This window comes from Martes martes (assembly GCF_963455335.1).
Source record: "Martes martes genome assembly, chromosome: 17".
NCBI lineage: Eukaryota > Metazoa > Chordata > Mammalia > Carnivora > Mustelidae > Martes > Martes martes.
Window position 1 is genome coordinate 59,316,887 of NC_137905.1, and position 27,094 is coordinate 59,343,980.

At 49.6% G+C, this 27,094-nt stretch overlaps 1 protein-coding gene across 4 annotated transcripts; it reads left to right on the plus strand.

Moving 5' to 3' along the window:
- The first annotated feature begins 1,661 nt into the window (after nucleotides 1–1,661).
- ZNF274 (zinc finger protein 274) lies at nucleotides 1,662–25,966 on the plus strand. Of its 4 annotated transcripts, XM_080829371.1 has the most exons (8): nucleotides 1,662–1,704; nucleotides 2,165–2,235; nucleotides 2,944–3,070; nucleotides 3,826–3,921; nucleotides 18,909–19,391; nucleotides 22,623–22,723; nucleotides 23,869–23,995; nucleotides 24,453–25,960. In XM_080829371.1, exons 2-8 carry the CDS (start codon nucleotides 2,203–2,205, stop codon nucleotides 25,364–25,366), a joined length of 1,881 nt encoding a protein of 626 aa, XP_080685497.1. In that variant the 5' UTR covers nucleotides 1,662–1,704; nucleotides 2,165–2,202; the 3' UTR covers nucleotides 25,367–25,960. The 4 variants fall into 4 exon arrangements, with proteins under 4 accessions (XP_080685497.1, XP_080685500.1, XP_080685498.1 ...); XM_080829374.1 differs by lacking the exons at nucleotides 1,662–1,704; nucleotides 2,165–2,235; nucleotides 2,944–3,070; nucleotides 3,826–3,921 and adding an exon at nucleotides 15,530–15,548; XM_080829372.1 differs by lacking the exons at nucleotides 1,662–1,704; nucleotides 2,165–2,235; nucleotides 2,944–3,070; nucleotides 3,826–3,921 and adding an exon at nucleotides 16,021–16,300 and having other exon boundaries at nucleotides 24,453–25,966.
- The last annotated feature ends 1,128 nt before the right edge of the window (nucleotides 25,967–27,094 follow it).

Genomic DNA, 27,094 nt, shown 5'->3' on the forward strand with positions numbered 1-27,094 from the left:
GCACAGGGCTGCTCAAATCTGCTAGGAAACTGCAAGAGGACAGTTCCTCAGGTCCTGGGCCCAGACCCGAATGCTAGGAGAGCCCCAAGAACACAGTGCCTGGGCCCTGAGGAAGACAGACCACAGTGGACCCTGGGACCTAAGGAAGATGCATGAACACCAGATACTGGACTCTGAGGAAGATAAGGAAGGCAGAACACACTGGGCCCACACTGAGCACACATCAGATCCTGTGCAGCGGCAGACCTCTCATTTCCTGACACAGGCACTCCACTCTCAGAGGAGGAGGCTGTACAGAGGATCTTACCCACCCCCGTCCTCCTCCCTGACAAAGATTCTTTGCTTACCTACGCATTAGTCAGGCTCCCCTGACCCTGCTCCCTAACAGGCCAGGCCCATGCATGTGCTTCTTCTAGGACCTAGTTTTAGCAAGAATCCTGCTAAGTCAGTTTAACGAGACTTCTCTACATTCGAATCCGATCAAACTTCTCATCCCCACTGTTGCCCGCAGCTGGCATCTGATCACCCCCACCTGCCTTCAGCGAGAATCTTACTGGGTTGCTTCAGCCAGGAGCCCCAGACTGTCATTTTCCATCACCCAACAACCCCCACTGCCCCCCTCACACACTCCAACTGCTTCTCAGCTATGAGGTCCCACTTGATCTAGTTGTATTCAGAACGGAGCCCAGGTCCACACTGCAGTGTCTCCTTCCCTGTAGCATTTTTTGTAAATAAAATCTATTTCCACTGTTTTAACTTCTGTCCAGCTCTGGTTTTGACAACCTACCCCCACACCTATGTTCAGGGCACAATTAACCCTGTCCTCCGCACAGCTTGAGCCGACACTGATGCGTGCTTCTCCTCCCCACGCCTCCCCATCCCACGGAGGGCACAGAAGCCCGCCAGGTGCACGTTCCGGGCAGGTGCTACCCCCTTTCCTCTCAGAACGCAGGGGTGACCTCAGCCCCGCCTCCGGCACACTTCTGCCCTCCCCCTCCCGCCCCTCTTCCTCCCCTAGACAAGGACCACATTCGGCGCCGCCCCACTCACTTCCGTCGGCCGTCTCAGAGCCTCTTCCCTGAACGTGGGTGGATTTTAGCTCCTCCCTCCCACGTCACTCGCCCGTCCCTCCCCCTCCCCCGAGCGTGGCTGGACGTTAGTCCCGCCCCCCACGCGCTTCCCGCCCGCCCTGCTCCCACCCCTCCTTCCTCCACATTGGGTAGGACTAGCAGTTAGCCCCAACCCTCTGCGCTTCCGTCCCTGCCCGCTCTTCCTCCTCCGCGCAGGGACGTCGTAATCCGCCAACCACCCCCTCAACCCAACTTTAATCAACTTCCGGCCCACCCCCTGGGCGCTCCTTCCCTTCCCAACTTCCGGTTCATCCCACGAGTGGTCACCCTCGTGGCGGAGCACGACTCTGTCCTGGCCTGCCCTGTTACTTGGAAAATAGTTGAGATCCCGCGGCTTGGCGTACCCAACTCGAGCCATCCCCCAATCCAGCTGGCCCACCGAGGGTCGCCGGCGAGGGCCTTCCACGGGGCGGCCCGGGCTTCGCCTGCTATCCGAGATGGCCGGCCAAGATGGCCGCCACCTGGGCGAGGTCGGGCGGGCACGCCGCAGGGGTGGCTGGGAGTTGTAGTCCAGGCTGACGCGCTGACGCATTTCGCCGCAGGCCGACGGTCGCCATTGTGCGCCGCGCGCTGGGTGAGTGTGGCGCGAAATCTCCCGTCGGGGCTGTGCGGAAAGGTCCCGGAGCCACTCCTCGGGGTGTGCAGCCTCAGTCCATTCAGCAGCCGGAGGCTGGCCTTGCCTGCCGTCTTCCCGCCGCGGGGCCGGAAGGGGCGGTGTGGTTGGGGACTCGGGGCCCTGAGGAAAGCCACCTCTGCAGGCGTGGGGTCAGGGTGGCCCGACCCGCTCCGGGCGGTGTGCGGACTGGGAAAGGGAGTAACTCCCTTTGGGTGGGAAGGTATGAGGAGGGTCTCCTCTCGACTAGGGGAAACGGGCCCTCTAGGTGTCGGGGAGGAGGTGGAGACGACCCTTTCAGGGCGTTTTTGTGGGTTGGGGTTGTCATTTCACGTTGATAGGACTGCTGCTGGGTCAAGGAGGGGCCACCCCTCTGCGTAGCCCTCACACCCCTCCTACCTCCCAAATTCGACCTCTTCAGAACTGCCCACTCCCACGAGATACGTCGAGAAGGAAGGTATGGCCTCCGGGCTTCCGACGGCCTGGCTCCGTGTGAGTAGAGTTTCTGAGTCTACCCCTGGATCTGGGTGTGGGGCGGCCGGATGGTAGTGGGATGCCACCCTCCCTTGAGGTAACGTCAGGCCCCAGAGCATCTTGGGGAGGGTTGAGAACCCGGGAATGAGACGCTGCTGAACGGATGAATCAAAGGTTGCTTAGCTTTCCCAGAAAATGGTTAGAGTACAGCGGATTCTGATTTATCCTTTCTGCTGTGGGTCGGTACGGCTAGGTTTAAACAGGGATTAGACTCACATTTTCCTTCCAGTAGTACTTTGGCATCTAAGCTAGAGGGGATTAAGGGAAAACAGGAGGATGGATCCTTGACCTGTGAAGGAAGTGGAGAGGCAGCACAGGCAGTGGGTGGGGGCTGAAGGCTTGGGTGTGATGATTCCGCTCTCAGAATTCCCTGCTAGGGGGTATAGACGCTGATGCCAGTATCGGAATCCCCGAGTTAATGAAAAATGGAGCGGTCCAGAGAAAGAAGAGCCCTCTCTGAACTCTCATGCTGTCCTCCTTGCCGTGACCTGAACAGGGTCAAGCTTGCATTTGCTCAGTTTCAGACAATTGCAGGAACACGTGAGCCACCTGGAATGCATGCAGGTCACCTTGTAGACTGTGCCCTCACGTGCTGGGTCAGCCTTCCCCCTCTCGTCAGTGTGGGTGACGACACACCGTGGCTGAACAGAAACCTGTGGGTTTTAGGAACCAGTGGCCTTTGAAGATGTGACCCTCGGTTTTACTTCAGAGGAATGGGGACTGCTGGACCTCGAACAGAAGTCCCTGTACAGGGAGGTGATGCTGGAGAACTACAGGAACCTGGTCTCAGTGGGTAAGGATGGTCTCCATGTCAATAAAGATAAGCGCTTTGCAGCACGAATGTGGCGCCTCCGAAGTGTGTGTCTGCTTGGGCTCAGGTTGCAGGGAGGAGTGTGCAGTTGTCAAGGCCCTGGGGCCTGAGGGAGCAGGCTGTAATTTGTACCTGCAGGGAAAGGGCAACTTCACATAGGACTTCTGAAGCCACCTAGTCCGTCCCTCAGAGGCCTTGAACACTAGGGAGGTAGGTCTGTCAGGGATGTAGCTGACCGTAGCGGATGCTCATTTACGTAACAGGAATTCCATAGGATGTGGGGTCAGTGTTCAGCAGTTCAGGAGTATCACTGGAGACTGATTCCTTCCATTTCTTTGTGGTGTGAACTTTTCCACTCTTCAGTTAGTGGCTGCATGGCTATGGCACCCAGCATCATGTTAGTATTCAGGGCGGAAAGAAGGGGAGGGGGCAACCCTGACTAGTTCTCTTTTCCCACTTCCATATTTAGCAAGGGGGAAAAAAGCCTTAAGGTTCCCGGCTGACATGTTTTTCTTTGTATCTTGCCAGCCAGAACTGGGTCCCATTGCTCCTTTTAGTGGCAAGGGAGTCCAGGAAGGCAAGTAGCTAAAAAAGGGAACGGATTGGGTTATCATCACCGCGGTAGACCAGAAGTCGTGCCCTTGGAGGGAAGAATTCAGGGACAGCATGTGCCACAGCAGAAACACATTTTCTCCTGAACACAGACCCCCAAGCCCTGTCTCTTTTCCCTTGGGCAGAACATCAGCTTTCCAAGCCAGATGTGGTATCTCAGTTAGAGGAGGAGGAAGCGCTCTGGTCGGTGGAGAGAGGAATTCCTCAAGACACCTTTTCAGGTGAGAACCAGGCTCACGTAGTCCTGGTAGGGAATGGGCTGACTGGTTAGTCAGGGACTGGTGTCTGAGAAAAGAAGATGGACAGGGGAAAACCCCAGATGGGGTGGTATGAGGAGTAGCTGCAGACAAGCTGAATCAAACGGTTTTCCTCTGGTCTCAAGAGTCAGGGGTGTACCACTTGGTTGAACGTGAACTTGTTGCCAGTGGCAGGTTGGCCCTAAGGGCGCCTTCTGTTCTACTGTTCTTTCATGTAATCACCAGTAACTGGTGTGTCTTTCCAGACGTTTTCTTTATAGATCTTTGCAGGTATGTATATGAATGTATGTTGATGACTTGGGGGTGTTATACTGGATACAAACAGGCCTGTTTAATTCTTTTTTTTTTTTGGAGATTTTATTTATGTATTTGACAGGCAGAGATCACAAGTAGGCAGAGAGGCAGGCAGAGGGAGAGGGGGAAGTAGGCTTCCTGCTGAGCAGAGAGCCCGATGCGGGGCTCGATCCCAGGACCCTGAGATCATGACCTGAGCTGAAGGCAGAGGCTTTAACCCCCTGAGCCACCCAGGCGCCCCCTGTTTCATTCGTTTTAACAGATAATGTGTGGTCCACATTTTCTGCCAAGTTGTTGGCAGAAAACTTCGTTGCGTACAGCTTTTTGCACTTTCAAGTTTTTTTGTGTGTGTGGGTTTTTTTTGTAGGTAGGATTTGTGAGATAGAACTTCGGAATCAACCAAGTAGAAGCTAAAAATCTGGTAGCAGCAGATTGCTCTCTAAAATCCTTTAAAATACATGGAGCTCCTCAATTACATGAGAGCTTTTCCTGTTCATTGCCAGAAATTTAGAATGATCTTCTTAAGGTCTGATAGTATGTTGAGTTTAGTTCACATTTCCCTCATGAAGTATTTTTTTTAAAGATTTATTTATTTATTTACTTGACAGAGTTCACAAGCGGGCAGAGAGGCAGGCAGAGAGGGGGAAGCAGGCTCCCCGCCAAGCAGAGAGCCTGATGCGGGGCTCGATCCCGGGACCCCAAGATCATGACCTGACCTGAAGGCAGAGGCTTAACCCACTGAGCCACCCAGGCGCCCCATCCCTCATGAAGTATTTTTATAAGTTTACAGACCATTTGTATTTTTTTCTTTTGTGAGTTATATACTTTACTCCCCCTTTTTTTCCTGTTGATTTTTGTTCTTTGGGGTCCAATATTTTGTTGGGAACTCTATTAATTATGGGCATTAGTAATACAAATATCCCAGACAAACATTTATCACTACCTTTAAATTTAAATTTAGTCTCCATAAAGAAGTTTTATGATTCAGGTATTTTTCCTTTCAAATCTGTTTTTATTCCTATTCATAACACAGAAAGGAAGATTTTATAAGTACTTTGTGTTTCAGTATTGGTTTTTGTTTAATGGCTGCACTTACATGGAGTTCCTTTATGTATAAGGCATGGAGCGTAAGTTCTGTCAGTATATTTTCTGACTAGATTCTTCCACTTATCAGAAACACCATCTTTATCATAGATGTAACTTCCCACAGTCCTCATCGAGTGCAGGCCTCTGTCTTTGTCCCTTCTGTGTCCTTCATCTCAGTCTGAGTAAACACCTTTTTGCTGTATGGATGGTAGTTTTATGACAAACTTGGATAAATAGGAGCTGCTCTCATTTTAAAAAAAATTCTTTGTTCTCAACCACATGGCTTACCATATGAACACTTAGCATCAGCTTGTCAGGGATTCATTGAGAAAATCCTGTTAGAATGATTGGATTTAGAATTCCTTGAGGCAGAATTGGTCTGTCTAGTCAAGATTTGACACAAGTAGGGCGCCTGGGTGGCTCAATTGGTTAAAAGACCGCCTTTGGCTCGGGTCATGATCCCCGGAGTCCTGGCATGGAGTCCCGCATGGGGCTCCCAGCTCCGTGGGGAGTCTGCTTCTCCCTCTGACCATCTCTCTCATGATCTCTCTCTCTCAAATAAATAAATAAATAATCTTAAAAAAAAAAAAGATTTGACACAAGTATGCAAAGAGACCTGCTCTCCTCACTGTGCTGTGTCAGGCCTTCTGAGTGCCGTTGGGCTTTCCCTGGTTGCTGTCGATCTGCTCATGGTAGTCTTCTTTGCAGTCTCACGTAGTTGAACCAGATGAGCCTGGCATGCTGCTAACTTCTCTTACCAGTTGTCTTACTAGTTTCTTACTGATTTTCTCAGCATAGTCATTTTATCAGCAAGTATAAAGGAAGAAGCAACTGTATTAGTGTTGGTTTTTTTGTTTTGTTTTGTTTTGTTTTTACTTCTTTTGCCCAATTACATAATGACATTGATCACAGCTGGTACTTCTAAAACACTGAAGCTGAGAGGGTGAAGAGTGAATGTCCGACCTAAATAGGAAAGTTTCTCAGCTTTGATGAGCATGTGCTGGACTCTGCTTTAATTTAAATCAGTTATATCTGGATAAAGAAATAGTCATTTAGTCCTTTCTGATAAATGATAGTAATAGCCCCAGTTTTCCCTCATAGCCTTCCAAGGTGATCATAGTGATTTTCTCCTTTGAACAGTTCACACGGTGACCTAATGAGAATAGAAGTGCCTTTGTTGTAACATGATGCTGGCATCCACTGACACATCAGTATTCATAAATTAGGTGGGGGGGGGTGGATTTCTCTCTTGTGGTTTTTCTTAGTCAACTTTTATATCGGGGTATGCTGACTTTGTAAAGAAAAATTGGGATGCTCTCCTTTGCCTTTGTTCTGTGTGTTCTAATGTAAGTGACATTGGAACTACCTGCTTCTGGCTGTATTCACTTACGAAATCTGCACCTGGTCCCCATCTTTGGTGATGATTTTCTGTTTGCCACAACACAGATTGGCATCTCTCTTGACTCTGCCCTTCCTTTCCTGGACTCAGTTTGATGGCTCAGCATTAGTGTTTTTTCCTTTTCCACAATCAGAGTCATTCCTTTCATTCCCTATGAAGTCCAGCCATTAGCACAGGTCACTAAAGTCTACCTCACTTGGAAGGTCCCCAGCAACACAGGCACTTTGTATCTACCCACTGTGGTGTCTTTCCTGGTCGTTCCCCTTGCTCTGGCCTTCCCCAGCCCCTTCCTGGGCGGTGGCTTTGGTTGTGGCAGGTCTGTGTCTCATCCTCCCTAGAGCTCAAGTCCTGTGTTGGCAAACCTTCCAGCCTTGCACTTCTGGATGGTCTAGTAGTTCCTCTAACCTCGCTGCCTGAGGGATTTGGGGCACATCTTGGGAGAACTGGCTTAACAGGTGACAGGAGGTTCTGAGGTGATATCCCAGAGCAAGAGACCGTGTGCGGGGAGGCTTACCGGGACACTTTATTACAGACTGTGCCCGAGGTAATAGGTGTTTTGTGCTTTGTCACAAAGAGTCCTTTGCTTGTTGTTTTCCCTCCACTGCCTCTCCTGGTTACACCTCACAAATACTTGTGGAAGTCCTCTTGGGTCTCATGTAGTACACTAACCACTTTGGTAGGGAACCAGAGATAACATAAGCCGTGCCACGCTGGACTTTGTAGTCTGATGGATTATGGCCGCTACAAACAAGTTCCCCAGATACAACTCTGAACAGATAAGTAGTGGAAGGACTGAGAAGAAAAAGAATGTGATGTGGGGGTCATGGGGAATTACTACGCTAGAGGAGGTGGTTAGAGGGGCACTGCAGGAGTGAAATTTTAAGCCACTTCCCAAAGAAAAAGAATTCTGCAGACATGTGAGTGGTGGTAAAGAGAGCTTCCAGGTACAGAGACCATATCTGGGGTGACCATGAGAATGGCATAAGCTGGGCACACTCAGGAAACAGCCACTGAGTGGGCTGGGAGGGGGTAGCTGAGGTATACTGACAAGCAAGCTAGGTTTGGCAGCACATACAAGGCCTTCACTGTGAGTAGAGTTTTGATTGTTATCAGGCAGGTGTGTGATGTGGCTTTTCAAGCACGGTTATAAAAGCACGGTTATAAAGAAGGAACTATAGCAGGGCCCAGATGAAAGCAGGCCAGGGAGCCGTGGTAGGTAGCATCTAGGGAAGAGGTGATGACTCCTGGCCTGAGAATAGCAGAGGGGCTGGGGAGAAGCCTGCGTGGCCTTTTCCCAGTTCATAAGTGGATTCACTGGGGCCAGGTGAGTAGTGGCCAAAGGAAAGGAAGCTGCCAAGAATCCTTCAGGGGTGAAGGCTTCAGGGATTTCCTACGACTGTTTGTAACGTATGCGTTTACCATATACACTCTTTGTATGTATCACCATCTAACTTAAAAAGGAGAAAAATTACTCTTCCTGGATATTTGGTTTTAGTGACATGAGGAAATCTGGTGAAGGCATAAACTTTTGAAGGGTAGAAATAAAGGTTTGGTTTTGTTTTTTCTTCGTTGAAGTAATTTTAAAGAGAGTTACATGAATGGTACCAAGAACTCCCCCCCAGTGTTCACCTAGATTCAAGTTTGTGGAACTGTCCTATGTCCCGACTGGTTCTGTTAATGAAGTGTGAGTGAGAAGGGACTTGGAGACCTCCCAAGTAGAGGTTTGCGAAGCCAGTGGAACGCCCTTCTCTGGACTTGAGAAGGAGTCCCAGCAGGGCATAAAAACTTGGGAATCATAGGTGTTTGGAATGGCATGCTTTATTTACTATAAGGTGAGACCATCATCTCCAGCAGTGGTCTCTGCCATCACTGGTGTAGTGGTACCTCTTCAAGTGCAGGGAACGGGGTTTAAGTGGAAAGCTCAGCCTTTCTGAGGCAACTCGTGCTGTGTGGCGCTGCAGCTCTCTGTGACAGCAAAAATGGCAGCACAGACACTGGCTGAAGTAGAAGGGACACTGAGTAATAAGTGCTTAAGACATGGCATTCATCTTTTTTTTTTTTTTAAGATTTTATTTATTTATTTGACAGAGACCACAAGTAGGCAGAGAGGCAGGCAGAGAGAGAGAGGATGGGAAGCAGGCTCCCCATCGAGCAGAGAGCCCAATTCGGGGCTCGATCCCAGGACCCTGGGATCATGACCTGAGCCGAAAGCAGAGGCTTTAACCCACTGAACCACCCAGGTGCCCCTACATGGCATTCATCTTTAAGAAGGCACTGATTGGGGAAGATGTTGTGAATATAAGGAATGTGGACCACTATTTGATGGCACTCAGGTCTTTAGCCATCACTCTGTCCTTTCAAGAAAGTATTGTCACATGTGTGTTTTGGGTGGAAGACTATACAATCTGGATTTAATCTGTAGGAAAGTAGATCTGTAGGATAGCAATGGAGTAAAGACACTATATTGAAGGTCATGATTACATGACTTTCAGGTTTTACAACCTTCAGATACAGCCTGCAGGACATTTAATTCTTTGAACCTGTCAAGGAATGAAGCAAGAGAGATGAACCCTACAAATATGAATGTAGCAACATTCATAATTATTGCGAGCTTTAGCAGAAAAAAAATAATTTCTACAAGGAGATTATTTTGGGGGAGGATGAGAAGGAATCCTTTTCTTTTTACCCTTTGTGTAGCCTGAGAGGACTCAGGCTATAAAGCAAATGTGTAGTGGGTGTAGGAAATCAGTTGTTTTATATAAAGGATAATTCATTTAAGAATAAGAGTACATAAATGTGTTTAGTGTGAGAAAGCCTGTTTTCAGCTCAGCCTTTAAGGAAAGGCTCACATGGGAGACTAACGTGCAAAGACCTTGAATGGAGGAAATTTCTTGAGTTTTTTGACATGAGAATTCAAACAGGGAAGAAAGCCCAGGAATATTATCATAGCGGGAAAGGCTTCCAGCCTAGTTCACTTTGGTCTGACTTGAGAAAGCTCACACTGGAAAAAATAAAAACACAAAAAACCCAGTTGTATCAAATGTGGTAAAGTTCTCACGTCAAATAATTACCTCTGAGAACTCCAAAGCCAAGGGAATGTGACCGCTTTGGTAAGATTTCATGCACAGCTCTCTTATTCAACATCATAGCAATCATACTGGAAAACACCTGAGAACGCAATAAGCAGTGTTAGGAAGGCTTCAGAGGCACTGAACCCACTGGCAGGAAGTCCTTCAGTAGGAGTCCTCATGTACTCCTCATCAGAGGACTCATATGAAAGCAGACCCTCAATGTAATCTGTGCAGGCAAATCATAAACCTTAGTTACCACTGTATTTGACAGAATAGCAACAACAAAATAAAAAACGTACACTGGAGAGAACCACATTAAAGAATAAAAATGAAATATCTCATTCTGTTTTTATATCAGATAAGCATACAGAAGGCAAACTCTAAATAAAACTTTGGTCACGTTAAGTATATAGATACAACAAAACAGATTTTGTCTTCCCCAACTTGTTCTGTCATCTGACCTGAACACCTAGAACAAATATTAAACCACATGAGGGGAGTCTTTTAGTTTCCCATGTATGTTCCCAGTTGCTAAGACATGACAGTCTCTAGCTCAGGAAACTGTTGGGAGAAGGAACGGCCGAAGAAACTAAAGAACAAGAGGATGTCTTCAGGTCGGAGATTTTGAAGACAATGCCAGGCTGTGAGACAGGAGGGTGGGTAACGGTACACAGAGATCTTGAGATACATAATACTATTAAGAACTCTGAAAGGCTCACATCCTAGGGAGTGGGCCAAGAATTAAGAATCTTGAGTGACTATCAGAACACGTTTGGCAAGAATCCAGCCTGGCAGAGTGTGGTCACATACTGTGCAACCATTATTCAAGAATACATTCTCTGTCACCTTCCGTACATTTGCTCTTTTGGACCCATGTAATCTTGATCCTTTCATCTGGAAACTGCTTTGCCTGGAGTCCAGATGTAATCCCTGGGATAATTTCAAGGCCTGAAAATGCCTTTTAATAAGAAGGACAATAGGGGCACCTGGCTGGCCCGGTGGGAGGAACATGTGACTCAATCTCAGGGGTCTTGGGTTCAAGCTCCACAATGGGTATAGAGATTGCTTTAAAAAAAAAAAAAAAAGGAAAACAAATGAACTACAAAGCATTTGGCTCCAGAAGTCCAAAGGAAGGAGGAAAGATAAATACGGTTCAAATACGTGAATCAGAAATGGAGAAGAAAAAAAAGGAACCCAAGCTAATTTTCTGGGAGGATAAAATGCAAAAACCAACTGATAAAATACAGGATAAATAAAAGACAATTTAAAAACCTGCACAGGGAAACAGCAATACACACATTCAGCAACATGTGTAGTTTTCAGTATAATACTTTGTACAGCTGTAACAGAGTGAGCCAGGTCTGTGTACTGATGTGAAAGTCTCCAAGATACATGTGTTTCTTAAATAGATATAGTTTAAGATGTATAAAGATACATAGATGCACGTAATATCAATGTCTTTAAAAAAATACACAAAAACAATTGTTTCAGTTGGTTATCACTGAATATAGAAGCTGGTAGGCTGTGATGGCTTCCTGAGAAGGAAACTGGGTGGGAGGGTAACTTTGCATTTTAAGAAATGTTGCCCATAACCGTGCTGATAAATTGAAAATTGCTGTCTCCTTCCTGCTGTGTTACTAGTCCCTGACACAGTATAGGTGCCCAGTAATCGTTGAGTATAGGAGTGAACAAACAATAAAATGGAAAGATATCTGGAAAAGTGTAAGGTTGTCAAAATTGGTCACAGGGAAAATACCGAAGTTAACTTTATTAGAACAAAGTGGCCAGCTGCCTGTTACTGACTTGGGCAGTGAGTATTTTCCTACCTCTTGTTAAAAGACAATTTCCGTGAACATGAGCAGTTCGGTGACAGAACAGGTTGGAATGTTGACAGATTCCACAAAGTATACATAGCACTGTTCTCACTAAAGCATAGAATAAGAAAATATTTTTAAAATATTTGTAATTCAACAACGACTTTAAAAAAACTAATCCTCTGAAATAGTTTTTAAGAGTTAATCAGTGTGACAAATTATAAAATAATAGACTAATAGCCTTGGTTTATACCAGGAGTAGCCAACTTAAAAGATTTTAATAGGTTTTTGAAATGGGATCTAGGAATAAATTATTTTTTTTTATTTTAAAGATTTTATTTATTTATTTGTCAGAGAGAGACAGAGAGCGCGCGAGCACAGGCAGACAGAGTGGCAGAGGGAGAAGCAGGCTCCCTGCGGAGCAAGGAGCCCGATGTGGGACTCGATCCCAGGACGCTGGGATCATGACCTGAGCCGAAGGCAGCCGCTTAACCAACTGAGCCACCCAGGCGTCCCTAGGAATAAATTATTTAAGAAATGATTAGGAACTGATAAGGAATAAAGTATTAAGGAATTTCTATTTGAAAAAATTCTAAGTGGGATATAGAATAAGTAGAAGCAATGACTTTTTTTTTTTTAATCATTAGTTTCAGAGGTAGAATGCAGTGACTTCTTTTTTTTTTTTTTTAAATAGTACTTTTTTTTTTTAAAGATTTTATTATTTATTTATTTGACAGACAGAGATCACAAGTAGGCAGAGAGGCAGGCAGAGAGAGAGGGGGAAGCAGGCTCCCTGCTGAGCAGAGAGCCCGATGCGGGGCTCGATCCCAGGACCCTGAGATCATGACCTGAGCCGAAGGCAGAGGCTTTAACCCACTGAGCCACCCAGGCGCCCGAATGCAGTGACTTCTTTTTGAGGATTTAACAAAGGCTAGAAGTATATGAAGTCCCTTTCTTAAATCCTACCATCCTTCCAGCCAGCAGCCTCTAGAGAAGTGTTGATGGAGCCATCCTACCAGTGGAAGCAGAAATGCCAGTCTCTGTCCTGGCTGGTCCTGGGAAGAAGCAGGAATGTAAACCAGGTGTCGTCTTACCTGGTGGCCTGCACTCCCATCCTGCTCAGGCTCTCAATTAGAAGGGTACTTTGTAGCAACAGCAATCATCCCATAATAATTTATAGGTGGGATCCAATTAAAATGCTAGTGAGATTTCCTGTATTTTGACAGAAATACGGGAAAATCCAGACAGCTAAAACACCCAAATCACTCTTTGAAGCTCTGTTGAGTCAATAAATACTGCTTGAGTGCCTGCCAAAATGCCTTAGTGTTGTCCAGGGTAGTAAGGCCCCCCCGTCTCCTTGGGTCTGCATTCCAGAGCAGCGGCTAGCATGTGGCTGATTACATGTAAACAGACTACAGTGAACTTAAGCAGTTCAGTTCCTTAGTCACGTCGGCCATCTTTCAGATGGTCACTGGTCACCTGCTGCTAAACTGCTGTGTTGGACAGTGTATCAAGAACATTTCTTAAACCAAGAGGTGCATTGGGCAGTGCTGTAGAGAAGGTAGAGAGAGAGTGATAATGAAGCAGATACTTCAAAATGGCAGTCAGTGCCCTGAAGAAAAATGAAACAATGGAATATGCTGGAGGGCAGTGGCATGGGTGGGCAGAACTACTTACTGGGCAGGAAGACAGTTCTGAGGAGGTGATACTTGAGTTAAGAGCTGGAAGGGGTACCAGGCGAAGATGTCAGAAGACTACGAGGCCGGGATGAGGGGGTGCAAATACCTATAGACAAGGCATACTTTGGCGCGTTGAGAAGCACCCTTTGGTGTAAAGGGCATAAAAGAACAGGGTTTGGATCCCAGCTGCTATGTTCCCAGTTGTGGCCTGGGCAGGGCTCCGACGCTCTCCCAGCATGGATTTCCCCTTGTATGAAGGATGGATGTTATTGCTCATGGGATTATGGTAGGTAAAGCCCAGGTCTTGGGGACTTTCATGTAACAGTAATTACTGTTACTCAAAGACTTTGATGTAAAGATGATCATCAACACCTTTGGCAGGTCCTCTGGGCCTGGCTTTAGGGTTTTGAAGGCACAAGACCCGGTTGACATCCTCAGCAGTCCAGTGGGGTAAACAAACTTAGGTGATGGCATGGGGTGCCCAGCAGAGCTGAAGAGTGAGTGATGGGGAAGGGAGGAGAAAGGATGACGAGCAGGGGACATTCTGGACAAGGAGGAAAAGGAACAGGGGAGTGTACAGAGATGAGGGGAGCTGAGATAAGCACTCTTCCTGACCCTGACCCCCAACAAGAGTGTGAAAAGTCACTATTAGTTACTGTTATATTTGTGGACTGGTTGCCTTAGGACACCAGATTAGTCATGAACTCTTGAGCACGGAGGGAGAGATGGCTTACCCTGAAAGGGAAGCAGCAGAGACAACTTGGGAGAAGAAAATTAAGGAGGAAGGAAACAGCAGCTCCCATCAGCCTTTCCTACATACTGTACCTAATCACTTGCGTCCCTAATAAATTGAAAAGGATTAAGCACCTTGCCTGAAGGCTTAGGAACTTGTAAACAACTCACTAAATAGATAGTTGCAAGTGAGGGGACTAAATTACTCAAATCCCCAGCCCAGATCATTCAGCTGGGGGGACTGGAAACCAGTTCTTGGAGCTGCAGTCGATAGACTTTTTTGTAGCCCCATGCAGACGAGCGGGTCAGTGAGTCCCACTATGCCCCAGTGAGTTGAGGATCCAATTCTAGCTCTGCCGGCTGGTAAACTTAAGAGGTTTCACTTTGTGAAGTGGGATGAATACTTCCCGGCACAGACAGTGGTCGAGGGACGGTCTAAAGGATGAGATTCGGAGGACTGCAGTGCCTAGAATGATGCTTACCCATCAGCCTCCAGGCTTGAGGCTCATCTCATTTACTGCGTAGCACCCAGTCGGTGCTCTACGATTACCCTGCAGAATGTGCTGTCCTGAAGCGCGGCTACAGCCGGGAAAGCCAGGCTGCAGATCCACTGAGCTCTCGGCACAAGGATCAGCACAGTTCCCAACGTACAAACCTACAGGCTCTAAAACTTAAAACGGTAAGAGTTAAACATTTTTGAATGAGCACTCAGTTCAAGATCTGGAGAAATTGCCCTGGTGCCCTCAAGGATAAGAGGAGGAACAAAATACATGGTCAGGATTAGAGAAGAAATACGGGGCATGGAGTGAAATAAAAACCTACAGTTAATTTTCTTAAGAGACAAAGTACTAAATTGTTGTACTGTGATTAACCACGGAGAGTATTAAATAAGTTTTAGAAGTTAGATAGCTGGGAAGCATTGTGAAGAATGAAGTTTTTTGTTTTTTTAAAGTCTAATGCACGGTTATTGCTCAAAATGGTACCCGTGGCCCAGCAGGAGCCGCTAGGAAGCGCTACCTCCCCTCGCGCCCCAATACCCCGTATCAGGGGCACTTTTCAGGGCCAGGGCTGCTGAGAATTCGGCAACTTGCCGTCCCTGGCTTCCTGAGTTACTCTAGGGAAATTTCAGGCTCTAAGAGCTCCAACTGAAAGGGAATACGTGAACTCTGCCTTCGAATCAGGAACTGGGGCTGGGGTGCTGAGCCCACGGAAGTCCCACGCACGGGAAGGTAGTGAAACGCCAGACACAACGCAGGTGGAAACGAGCTGGAAAGGGAAGCCCCCCGGTGAGGTCAATACAGAAGTTTAGGGGAAGGGGTCGGGAATGGGATATAAGCCTAGGAAAGGATGTGGCTGTGGCCGAGATTAAACGCGCGGCCCAGGACGGGTTTTGCAACCTCAAGCGCCCAAGGCCCGTCCCGCCCGGGCGGCGGGCGCGGCCCCACCCATCGCGAGCGACTCCTGACCCCGCGCTGACTCACTTCTCGGGTCGCGCGCCAGCAGTCTCCAGAAACAGGTTTGTGAAACCGGTAAACCGAGGGACCCACAGGCGAGCCGAGGCTTGTAATCAGGAATTTGGAGGGGGCTGGGGAGTGGGAAGCCCTACGGGAACGGGAAGGACTTCGAACCGCGGGCACGAAGATGGACAGGAGTCCGGCTGCGTCGCTGCCTTAAGGGGACGCGACCGCGCTCTCCCACACTTGCCCCAAGGGGGAAAACGTGCAGACCAGCGCGGCGGGTGTGGAAGTTCCAGCTGCGCCCGCGCCGCCCCAGCGCGCGTCCGCCGTCGCGGGGCATGGGGGGGGGGGGTCGTGGGCGGGACCAGAGCAGAAGAGGCCGCCGCCCCGGTAGGGCCTGGGCCGGACCCAGAGCCTCAACATGGCGGCCCCGGAGGTCTGTCGCGGAGGCTCCTGGGAGTTGTAGTGCGCCCGTGTCGGTCGAGTGACGCACTTCTGGGCCCGGCCGGAAGTTGCGGCCAGCGGCCTTCCGGACCGGAGGATGGGGCGTGGCTGTGGTGACTTGGTGTCCCCGCGTTTCCCGGGGGGAGGGGGAGGGAGGCTGCTTCAGTCTCCCGAAAGCGAGCGGAAACGTGTGCTTGTGGCTGCGGCCTCCGCCGGAGCCTCTTCCCCGCCCACGGGGAAGCCCAGCCGCCCGGCGCCGCTGGAAACGTTGCTCGATGGCAGATTTGATCTGCAGGTGCTCGCAGGGGGCGGGGAGCTGGCGCCGCCCGGGCAGGCCGCCGCTGTTCGCGTCGTCTACGAGCTGGTGGTTCGTTCTTTCTTTTTCATTAACGCAGCTGCAGTGACTCCATACCAGTAACTTCCTGCTCTTTTTTGCTTCCCGTGGCAGCAGCTTTTCTGCGCTGGGAGAGTCACATTAAAATAACGCTTGCCCGAGAATCCAGTTTTCTTGAGCCCCGTTTTAACGCCGCCTGTTTTCCAGTTCTGCTCCGTCGTGTGCCCTTGCTCAGCGATGTGTTGTGCAAGAAAGACCCCCCAGGTGAGGGTAGGCAGAGGCTGTCTTCTGGGAGCCCGCTGCGAAGGAGGCAGGACTGGGGAGTGTAAGGACCTATTTTATGTTTATATTTTGTCAAGAGGCTTTCATTGAGGTTAAACAAAACCTTGTTTAGCCCTTGAACTGTCCTCGCTCCCCTTCCCCCAGGGGATTCACTTAAAGGCGGGTCCCGGAAACCAGCTCCGGGTAACAATGCCCAGATACAAAGGTGGGTCAGGCCAGGTGGAGACATCCGATCAGTAGGGGGTTGCATACTGTCTCCCTAGCTACCAAGGAGTATGGGCCCCTGCCCTTTGGGTACCCTTTTGGCGCCAATCCTAATCAAGGTGTAATAGGCTGATTCAAATGTCTACTAGGGTAAATTATAATTCAATTGGTCACCTAACATCACTGTGGAGTTTCCTGGGTGTGTTACAATCTCATTGGCCACCTGTGCGTGGCCAGGCCCGACCGCATGGTCTTTGCCCTTAAAAGCTAGACTGTGAAACAGATAAGGGTCGCCCTCTCTTGTAAGAGGTGCGGCCCCGAACGTTCGGTTAGATTCTTGATGCTTGGCGCGAAATAAAGCTTTGCTTGACCTTCGCTTTGTATCAGTCTCGCTCCTTTAATCACGGACCCGTTATTGGGGCATAACAGGGAGAGGGGCGGCGAGAAAGGAAGGTTCTCCCTGGAGGCAGAAGGAGACACTGGCAGTCGTTACACAGGCTCCGGTGGTCTGGGCTTGTGGACACAGGTTTCAGTGTCAGAGTTTTACGGTCTTATGTGGTCTCGCTCTGCATACTCATTCTCATTCTCTTCTGTCTTTTTTTTTTGTTGTTAAGATTTTATTTATCTGACAGAGATCACAAGTAGGCGGAGAGGCAGGCAGAGGGCCGTTTGGGGAGCAGGAAGCAGGCTCCCCGCTGTGCGGAGAGCCCCATGCGGGACTCCATCCAAGGACTCTGGGATCATGACCTGAGCCGAAGGCAGAGGCTTAACCCACTGAGCCGCCCAGGCGCTCCTCTTGGTGTCTTTACATCTGTGTTCCTCTTCAGAAAGCTCCCGGGCCACCAGTAGATTAATCTGATGGAAGTCCCTCAGCCTTCCCCTGGCATTTGTTGCTAAGGGTTTGAGTCCACATTGTTCCAGATAGAGTTGTGCTAATCATGTATATTGAAAACAGCAAGGGTGAGAGGGTACATTTTTTTCTTGACGTCAGCCCTGCCATTTCTGTGTTTATAGAACCATATAAATCTAATGAAAGTAAACTATAATCCGTGGTTACATTTTTTCTATTAACTTTTTTTCTTTCTTAAAGCTTCTAAGTCCCTTAGTCAATTAGCATTTCTTCCCAGGCGTTGGAGAGCTCCTGTTTCCTCGGTAGCATTTCAGGGCCGCGCCGGCGTTGTGTTCAGTGTTCAGCGTTCAGCAGTTGCTCTTGTGAACTCTGTGCCCAGACACAGAGCCCGACTTTCTCAGTCATCTGGGCCCCCACGGAGGCAGTATCAGATTCTGTTCCCTGTGCATGGCTGCAGACCTATGCAGTATCACAGGTCTCTCAATCTTTCTTGCCTCTTCCTTTTTTTCCCCACTCTGTATTGGAATATAATTTATATACCATAAAGGTCATCTTTTGAGAGTGTATGTTCAGTGATTTTTGTTATATTCACAGGGTTGTGTAGCTATCACTGCAGTCTCATTTCAAAACTTTTTCCTCATTCTCCAAAAAAACATTTTTATTAGCCAACACTCCCCAACTGCCTCAGTTCCCTATTTCCTGGGAACCACTAATCTATTTTGTGTCTGTTGGTTTCTTCTGGACATTTCGTGTAAATGCAGTGATACCATAGGTAGCCTTTGGTGTTTGACTTCTTGCATTCAGCATAATGCTGTCAAGTTTCAGCTGTACTGTAGCCTGTGTCAGTACTTTATTCCTTTTTAATGCAAAATAATATTCCATTGTGTGGGTATATCACGTTTGGTTTATCCATTCCTCATTTGGTGGACATTTTGAGTTGTTTCTGTTTTTGACTCTTATGAATAGTGCTGCTGTGAATATTCCTCTATGAGTGTTGGTGTTGACATCTCTTTTCATTTCTCTGGGAGGTAGACCTAGGAGAATTCCTAGGTCATAATATAAGTCTGTTTAACTTTCTGAGGAGCTGGCAGGCTGTTTTGCACAATGGTGCAGCATTCTGTGTTCCCACCGACAGCGATTTCTCCACATCGTCACCAACAGTTGTTACCATCCATCTCTGATAATACCCTTCCTCGTGAGTGTGAGGTAGTATCTCGCAGTAGTTTGGACTTATATTTCTCTGGTGGCAGATAATGTTGATGTGCTTGTTGGCCATCTGTCTGGCTGTGCTTTTTTTACTCACAGAGTATCCTACAGCTCCACTGGACCCTCAGTTGGACCCTCTTCCTGCTGGGAATCCCCTGATGAAGATCGAAGTCGTTGAAGTCCTCACACTGAACCAAGAGGTAGCTCGTCCCCGAAACGCCCAGATCCGGGCCCTCTATGCCGAAGATGAGGGCCTGAGCCCAGATGTGCTCGGGGAGCCCACTCAACAGCTAGGCAAGCAGCCAGCTGACCCTGAGGCCGCGCGCCAGAGGTTCCGGGGCTTTTGCTTTGAGGAGGTGGCGGGGCCCCGAGAGGCCCTGGCCCGGCTGCGTGAGCTGTGCCGCCAGTGGCTGCAGCCCGAGGCGCACTCCAAGGAGCAGATGCTGGAGCTGCTGGTGCTGGAGCAGTTCCTGGGCTCACTGCCCAGGAAGCTCCGGATGTGGGTGGAGTCGCAGCACCCAGAGGACTGCCAGGAGGCAGTGTCCCTGGTGGAGGATGTGACCTGGATGTCTGAGGAGGAAAGTAAGTGCAATGGAGGGGGTAGAGAGAGACACTCCTGTGGGGGCATCCTGGAGGATGGGGAGAGGAGGAACTCAGGCTTCCTGGGAGAGCCTGGGGAAAGGTCATGCTGTTTCCATTTAGGCCAAGGGCATCTGCCTCCCGGACGTGTTTCCGAGTCAGAGGTTTAGATGCTTCCTTGCTGAAGTACCTACCGTAGTCTCTAGGTCAGGGAATCTGAGAATGACCTTATCCCTGGACCTCTCTGTGGAAATGAAGAGTCTCAGGCTGCACCTCACAGCTACCGAAACCTTTGGGTAGGCTCTGGGACTACACTCTTTAATCAGCCCTCCCGAGGCTTCTGAGAGAAGCTTACAGTTAAAGCCTTCTTTTTTGTCCTTTTGGGATCCTTCCTGTACTACAAGCTAATAGAAAACGTGATTTTAATCACTTAGGCCTACTCCCAGAATGCACTTTTTTTTTTTAAGATTTTATTTTTTTAGGTAATTTCTGCACCCCACATGAGGTTTGAACTTACACCCCCAGATCAAGAGTGACATGCTCTACCAACTGAGCCAGCGAGACGCCCTCCCAGAGTGCCTTCTGATGCCATGCGCTCGGTGGGGGCTGTGGGTAAAGTGGTGACCAAGACAGACAGGACTCAGACTCATGAGCTCAGTAAGCCTTAGGTCCAGCAGGACTGATGGGAATTTGACAAATACGCATGTGACAAATACGCGGTTGAGAAGAACTCAAGGTTGCCGGCAGGGCTCCAGGAGGAAAACTGCTGTAGCCAACAGCTGGTATGGAGTGGAACTCAGAAATGGGCAGGAAGGGGCACCTGGGTGGCCTAGTTGGTTAAGTGGCTGACGTTGATTTCAGCTCAGGTCCTGAGATTGAGCCCCAGGGCAGGCTCCATGCTCAGCAGGGAGTCTGCTTCTCTCGAGAGAGAGAGCTCCCCTTTACCCCTCCCCCAATTATCTCTCTTTTCCAAATAAATAAATCTTTTTTCTTTTCTTAAAGATTTTATTTATTTATTTCATAGACAGAGATCACAAGTAGGCAGAGAAGCAGGCAGAGAGAGAAGGGGAAGCAGGCTCCCCGCTGAGCAGAGAGCCCGATGTGGGGCTCGATCCCAGGACCTTGGGATCATGACCTGAGCCGAAGGCAGAGGCTTTAACCCACTGAGCCAGCCAGGGGCCCCCCAAATAAATAAATCTTTAAGAAAAAAAGAAGTGGGCAGGATGTGCCAAGCAGGGGAGCATCACCTATGAAGGGCCAAAATGGGAGCAGTAACAGTAAAGTCCAGAATTAGAGAGAAATTGGGTAGGTCTTTAGTAGAAGGGAGCAGGGGCAGGGCTGGCAGGCCCCTTGAGGTTTTTATGTTGTCCTAAAGCAATGAGAAGTGTCACTCTAAAGCAGTGGGAACCAATCCATGAACTCTCCCTAGAGACATGTGGCGTGGTCTGAGTGCGCTTTAAAGACCTACCAGGTGGCAGCTTGCTCTGGATGGTGGACAGAGAACAAGGTCAAAATGAGAAGCAGATTGGCCACCCAGAGCTATCACGGTGCCCTCCACGCGGTGTGGTGGCTAGGGCAGGAGTGACAGTGGTGGGGAGCGGAGATGAGAGTACTTGTGTAGGGTGCATTTGGGGGTGAGATGGCATGAAACTTGATTTCTGTCCAGCTGAGTTCCATGGAACACGGATACTGATTCCTTGCTCACCTGGATATATAACCTCACACACTGAGAGTGATTTTTCAAATGCTATTGATTAAACCGAGGGTCTTGAGACAGGGAGATTATCCTGGATTACTTAGGTGGACCCAGATGCGATCACAAGGGTACCTACAGAGAGGCAGTCGTGAACATTAAGGGTGGAGAAGACATATGACCCCCGAAGTGGGGTGACACAAGAAAGGGCCAGAAGCCAAGTATTTTAGGTGATCTCCAGAAACTGGAAAGGTGAGGAATATGTTTTCCCCCAGAGCTTCCAAAAGGAAGGTAGCCCTGCCAACACCTTGATTTTAGCCCAGTGAGGCTGGTGTCAGAGTTCTGATCTCTGTAATCACAAGAAAGCAAATTCATACTATTTTTAGCCACTGTTGTGGCCATTTATTACAGCAGCAACAGGAAACCGATAGAGATGCCGAGGAGATAGCTGTAGAGCTCACGAGATGAAAGCAAGTCTGTCATACGTTTCACACCTTGGGATGAAGTCAATTTATATCATAGAGGATGGTGCAGACAGGGCTTACAGATAATTCTAAAAATCCTGCATTTGTGATCAGCAAGTTAGTTGGGACTCTCAATTGTGATTGCCAAGGGAGGAGAATTTACTGAAAAAGTCCCAGGGTGATCTCCTAGCTTCAGACATGGCTGGACCCAGGGCCTCCTGTAGTGTCCTCAGGGCTCGTCTTCTCTCCTCTGTCATGCTGCTTCTCCGGGCCTCTGTCAGTTTCACTCACAGGCAAGCTGTCTCCATGCGGGACCTCCCCACACAGAATTTCGCTTTCCTAAGTGTTAACAAGCCTCTTGAGCTCTGATTGTCTAGCTGTGGGCCCTGTATTCACCCATGATCCAATCACTGTGGCCAGAAGGAAGCCGCAGCCTGGTGTGCCAGCTTGGGTCACTTAAGTGTTCCCCTTGATGGGGGGGGTGAGGCCATTATAGAAGCCCATGGACCAGCTGGGGAAAGATGAAGAGTCAGGCATGAAGGAGCTGTGGTTGAAAGGGGGCCGTAAGGCCAGTAGAGCTGTTTTCTAAGGTGGAGGAAACTTGATAGAATTCTCATCAAGATGGGTATGTGTTTGAGAATAAATCCAGTCCTGGGAGTCAGAGGCCAGAAATGGGGTCTTTGCTTCTGAGGACAGGTGTGAGGTCAGCTGCTGAGGCTAATGGAGAGAAGAGGCAGCTGCCTTGGAGGAGGGACTGGGTCCAGAACAGTGTCTGGAGAGGGAGGGCGTGAGATCAGGGGTCTCAGCAGTGGGGACACCAGTTCCCTATGGTCATATGGGGTGATGCATCCTGAACGATCCAGGTGTGGGGATTTGGGCACGGGCTGTGAAGAGGAGCCAGCCTGGGGACCTGAGCTGGTGAGGAGAAGGACGGGCACAGATGTCCCTCACAGGAGCAGCAACAAGATTCGATGTGTGCTGGCCCCATGGGTCCCAGAAAGAGAAATGGCTGTCATTGCCCGGTCCTGGAAGTAGCGCCACACCTGGCTGATCCCCTGTGCTGATGTCTCCTCCTAGCATCACCCGCCCAGGACTCCGCCTGCTCTCTCCCGACCGCAGCTCCTGAGGAAGAGGAGGCGGAGCACGTGACTACGTGGCCAGAGAAGGAACCACCCGAGGTGAGTGGGGAGTGCCACCCCCTCCTTCTCTGGTCAAAGCATCCCCTGTGAGGTGACCTCCCCTTCACCTCTCATCTCCCACCAGCCAGGCCTTTCAGAGTTTCTGATGGTGAAGGGCTGGACTGTCTTGCTGCCACCATGGAGACCAAGAAAGGGCACAGTGACGAGAAGTCAAAAAATTTGGCAAGAGGAGGGGCAAAGTATTTATAGACACTTAGGAGCCCCAGGCAGGGGCTTGCAGATCAGGTCTGGATCTGGATGAGAACAAGAGAGCTCTTGTCCTTCAGAAATGCATATTTAGGTGTTTATGACAGAAAAAAAATGTCTGGGATTTACTTCAAAAATATCCCAGAGACAGGACGTAGGTGAAACAGCACTGTCCCTGTCTTGCTAACTACTGAGGCTCAGAGAGTGCGACTGAATGATGGTGTGTGAGACATTTGTCAGGACTCTTTCTGATGCAGATGGCTCACAGCTGGCTCAAGCATAAGGTAAATGTATTGGCTCTCACATAACGAGTGGTCTGCTGTAGGTTTCAGGCAAGGCTGTATCCAGGGGCTTCCTGGTGTTGAGAGAGGGGTATGTCTGTCTAGTCCTGGTCTAATGGTTCTGCTTTCTCCCATTCCTTCTCAAACAGACTCTGCCCCTCGTGGACAAAAGATCTCCCACATACAGGCACAGTGCCATGGGGAGGCCTCTTCCTGCTAGAGTTCTTGCCAGCTCCCCAGAAGGACTGACCTCAGTGTGGCCTCTGGTTGCCCCCTCCTCAAGCAGCCCCAGTCCACAGAGGCAGTCCCACCACATGTCCGGTGGGGGAGGGTGTGTGCCTAGTTGGGGGGCTTGTCTCAGGGGCAGCCTTCTGTAGGGAGTTGCAGGGAAAGGCTGAGGTGCACACGGGTGGGTAGAGTGGAGGCAGTTTGCTTATAGCACCTGTAGCTCTTAGCGAAGCCGAGCCTCCGGCCTGGGCCTCAGGCCCTCTGATTTTGTGAGAAGGGACTTATTGGGCCTCTTATGGCCCAAGTCAGCATTTCTGTGCAAACAGGGGCGCCCTCCACTCAGCAGACTGTTGGGAGGCCCCAGTCATCCTTCCTTCTGTCCCTGTCAATGACCCTACTGCTGAGCAGACACGGAATGTGGCATTGCAGGAACCAGTGACCTTCCTGGATGTGGCCGTGGACTTCAGCAAGGAAGAGTGGGGGCTGCTAGACCCGACGCAGAGGACTGAGTACCATGATGTGATGTTGGAAACCTTTGGGCACCTGGTCTCTTTGGGTAAGGCTCTACCCGTGCTGCCCACTCCAGCCTTCCAGGACTGGTAGCACCAGAAGCCCTGGGTTGGGGCTCTTGCCTTCTCTGGGCCTAGTGTGAGAACTGGGCATGCCCCGGAGAGTTCTGTGCACCATCCGTGCCTTCAGCTGGCCCTGTGGACCTGGAGGGGTGGGCACTGTGTGGGCAGCAGCAGCCTCAGATCCAGTGACCGACTGACTTGCTGCCTACCTTGAAGGCATAAGAGGAGTCGGAGAGCCAGGAGAGTGTTCCCAGTTCCAGCCCCGCCCCAGCCGCCGGGCTCGTGTTCCTCTCTTTGCTCCTTCATGCTCTTCAGGGTCCCCGCAGGGTGTATGACTGTTCTTGGGGGGGAAAAACAGCTTTTGAATACTTAGCTGTGTCATACTCCTAGCCCGTTTAGCACTTTCTCTCTACCGTATCCACACCTTTTGGGTTCTTTTAGGGTGGGAGACTACACTGGAAAGTAGAGAGTTAACTCCGAAGTCTGACATTCCTGAGAAAGAGCCAGCCCCTGACCTGAAACTGGAAGGATTCTCAAGGGGTGACACCTGGTCCCCTGTGTCAAGAGATGTCTCACAGGGTGAGGCCCAGGAAGTCTCAGACGCAGCACTGAAGGTGGTGGGGCCGACTCAGGAAGAAACCCTCCCTCAGAAAAGCCCCTCGTTGCGGGTGAACACTGGCCTTGGCACAAGCCGTATTTCACTCCAGAAAACTCTCCCTAGAAAACGGTTGCGTAAGCGTGGCTCACAGGTTAAGAAGGTGACACGTGGTCCAGGTGTAAAAATTCATCAGAAGGACCACAAAGGGGAAAAAGCCAGAGAAAACAGTGGTTGTGGGAGAGCCTTCAGCCGAAGCGCTCAGCAGATCACATTCACAAGAATCCACAAAGGGAGCCAAGTCTGCCGATGCAGCGAATGTGGCAAAACTTTCCGGAACCCGAGATACTTCTCTGTACATAAAAAAATCCACACAGGAGAGAAGCCGTACGTGTGTCAGGACTGTGGGAAGGCATTTGTCCAGAGCTCCTCTCTCACACAGCATCAGAGAATCCACACTGGAGAGAGGCCGTTTGAGTGTCCGGAGTGCGGGCGGACCTTCAACGACCGCTCGGCCATCTCCCAGCACCTGCGGACTCACACCGGAGCCAGGCCCTACCAGTGTCAGGACTGCGGCAAAGCCTTCCGCCAGAGCTCCCACCTCATCAGGCACCAGAGAACGCACACTGGCGAGCGCCCCTACACATGCAACAAATGCGGAAAGGCCTTCACCCAGAGCTCGCACCTCATCGGGCATCAGAAGACACACAGTAGGGTGAGGGGCAAGAAGAAACAGCCTGCCTCGCGGCCCTCCAGCTGAGCCGGGTGAGGACATCGCCTCTTCAGCCTGACCCTGCCGCGTAACACAAACGGGCCCGAACTGAACGTGAAAGCAGCACTGAGTGATGATCTCAAAAGCAAAGGCCAACCAAGGAGACCACCCTGCACAGGAGTAAATAAGAAAACCGGTGGGGAGTTGTCGCTAATGAATATAGGTTGGGAAAACATTCAGTTTTTCACTCAGTTGATTTGCTGTTACAATTTGGTCATTAAAAATGATAACAGTTGGGGCGCCTGGGTGGCTCAGTGGGTTAAAGCCTCTGCCTTCAGCTCGGGTCATGATCTCGGGGTCCTGGGATCGAGCCCCTCGTCGGGCTCTCTGCTCAGCGGGGAACCTGCTTCCTCCTCTCTCTCCCTGCCTGCCTCTCTGCCTACTTGTGATCTGTGTCTGTCAAATAAATAAATAAAATCTTAAAAAAAATGATAACAGTAAAACTCGAAAATGCTTATAACATAAGTTTAAAAGACAGGTACCAAAAAGTCTGTGCACTGATACTATATTTGTGGTAAAGTATTTATATCCATATGGACAAGGCCTAAAAGAGAACAAGGATAAATAAACTATATATTTCTGTGATAGAATCTGTGTGTTTTCCTCACCTATTAAATACCTTTTCATTAATAATTTCATGTTTATAGTAAGCAGCATGAAAACAAAACATTGTCAGACCGGTTCTAGAAGACTCTGGGCAAGGCTGCAGTGCCTCTGGCCCAAGATTCCAAATGAGGTAAGATGAGCAGGTCATTCTGATCCTTAGAACATCATCAACGGGCATGGAGTGTTAGGTTCGGGGAATGAGAGTCTTGAACAACCACTGGAGGCCTAGAGGGAAGGAAACCCCAGGCCGGTGTGGGAACTCCCCGGGAATGTGCGTTCACTTCACATACCCACTTTTCCCACAGGACTCCTTCAAGGAAAGGAATTACCCTGGCTGGAGATGCTCGTCACCAGGTTAAGGAAACTGGCAGCATTAGGGCATGTGTTGATGCCCACATTTCACATTTTACCTGAAAGGACAGATTAAAATCCTTTCTCCAGGTCACACAGCCTGTAACCTGCAGCCCATCCCACCCCTTGCTCTACAACTCCACCTCTGCTCTCTTGAGTTGTGCGTATTTCAATACATGTTTAAAATTCTGGGTCAGATACTGAACTTGTGCTCACCAGACATTGGCTGAATGCAGCCGGGCACACCTCTGGAGAGCGTGTCAGCCCATGCTGACAAGGATGAGGCACAGTCATGCCTTCTGGAATGAGAGTGCCTCACTCCTTTCTCTACAGGAATGAACAGACCCTGGGGACAGACCAGAAAGAGAGTCAGGAGGCCAGGTGCCTGGGGACTGGGGATGGCAAGCCCACTGTCCTATTGCTCTTCATGCATCAGGCACTGCGCTCGGGGCTGCTATATCACATTTAAACATACTCATATGTTCACATGTTCGAGAGATGAACTATCTGGGGGCTGGAGAATTTACCAGGGCCTGCTGCCTGCCCTCCCCTGGAGACCCTTCCAGGGGAGAGAGAGCAGTTTTCTTTCTTTTAAAAGATTTTATTTATTTATTTGACAGAGATCACAAGTAGGCAGAAAAGCAGGCAGAGAGCCCAATGCGGGGCTCGATCCCAGGACCCCAGGACCATGACCCGAGCCGAAGGCAGAGACCTCAACTCACTGAGCCACCCAGGCGCCCTGAGGGAGCAGTTTTCAGT

What these genes read in the sequence shown, in the direction of transcription:
- ZNF274 (XM_080829371.1), top strand. Translation starts at nt 2,203, where the DNA reads ATGGCCTCCGGGCTTCCGACGGCCTGGCTCCGT. An exon ending in CAGGAACCTGGTCTCAGTGG is followed by an intron (nt 3,071 to 3,825) that starts GTAAGGATGGTC and finishes TCCCTTGGGCAG; the next exon opens with AACATCAGCTTTCCAAGCCA. An exon ending in CAGAGAAGGAACCACCCGAG is followed by an intron (nt 22,724 to 23,868) that starts GTGAGTGGGGAG and finishes GTGGCATTGCAG; the next exon opens with GAACCAGTGACCTTCCTGGA.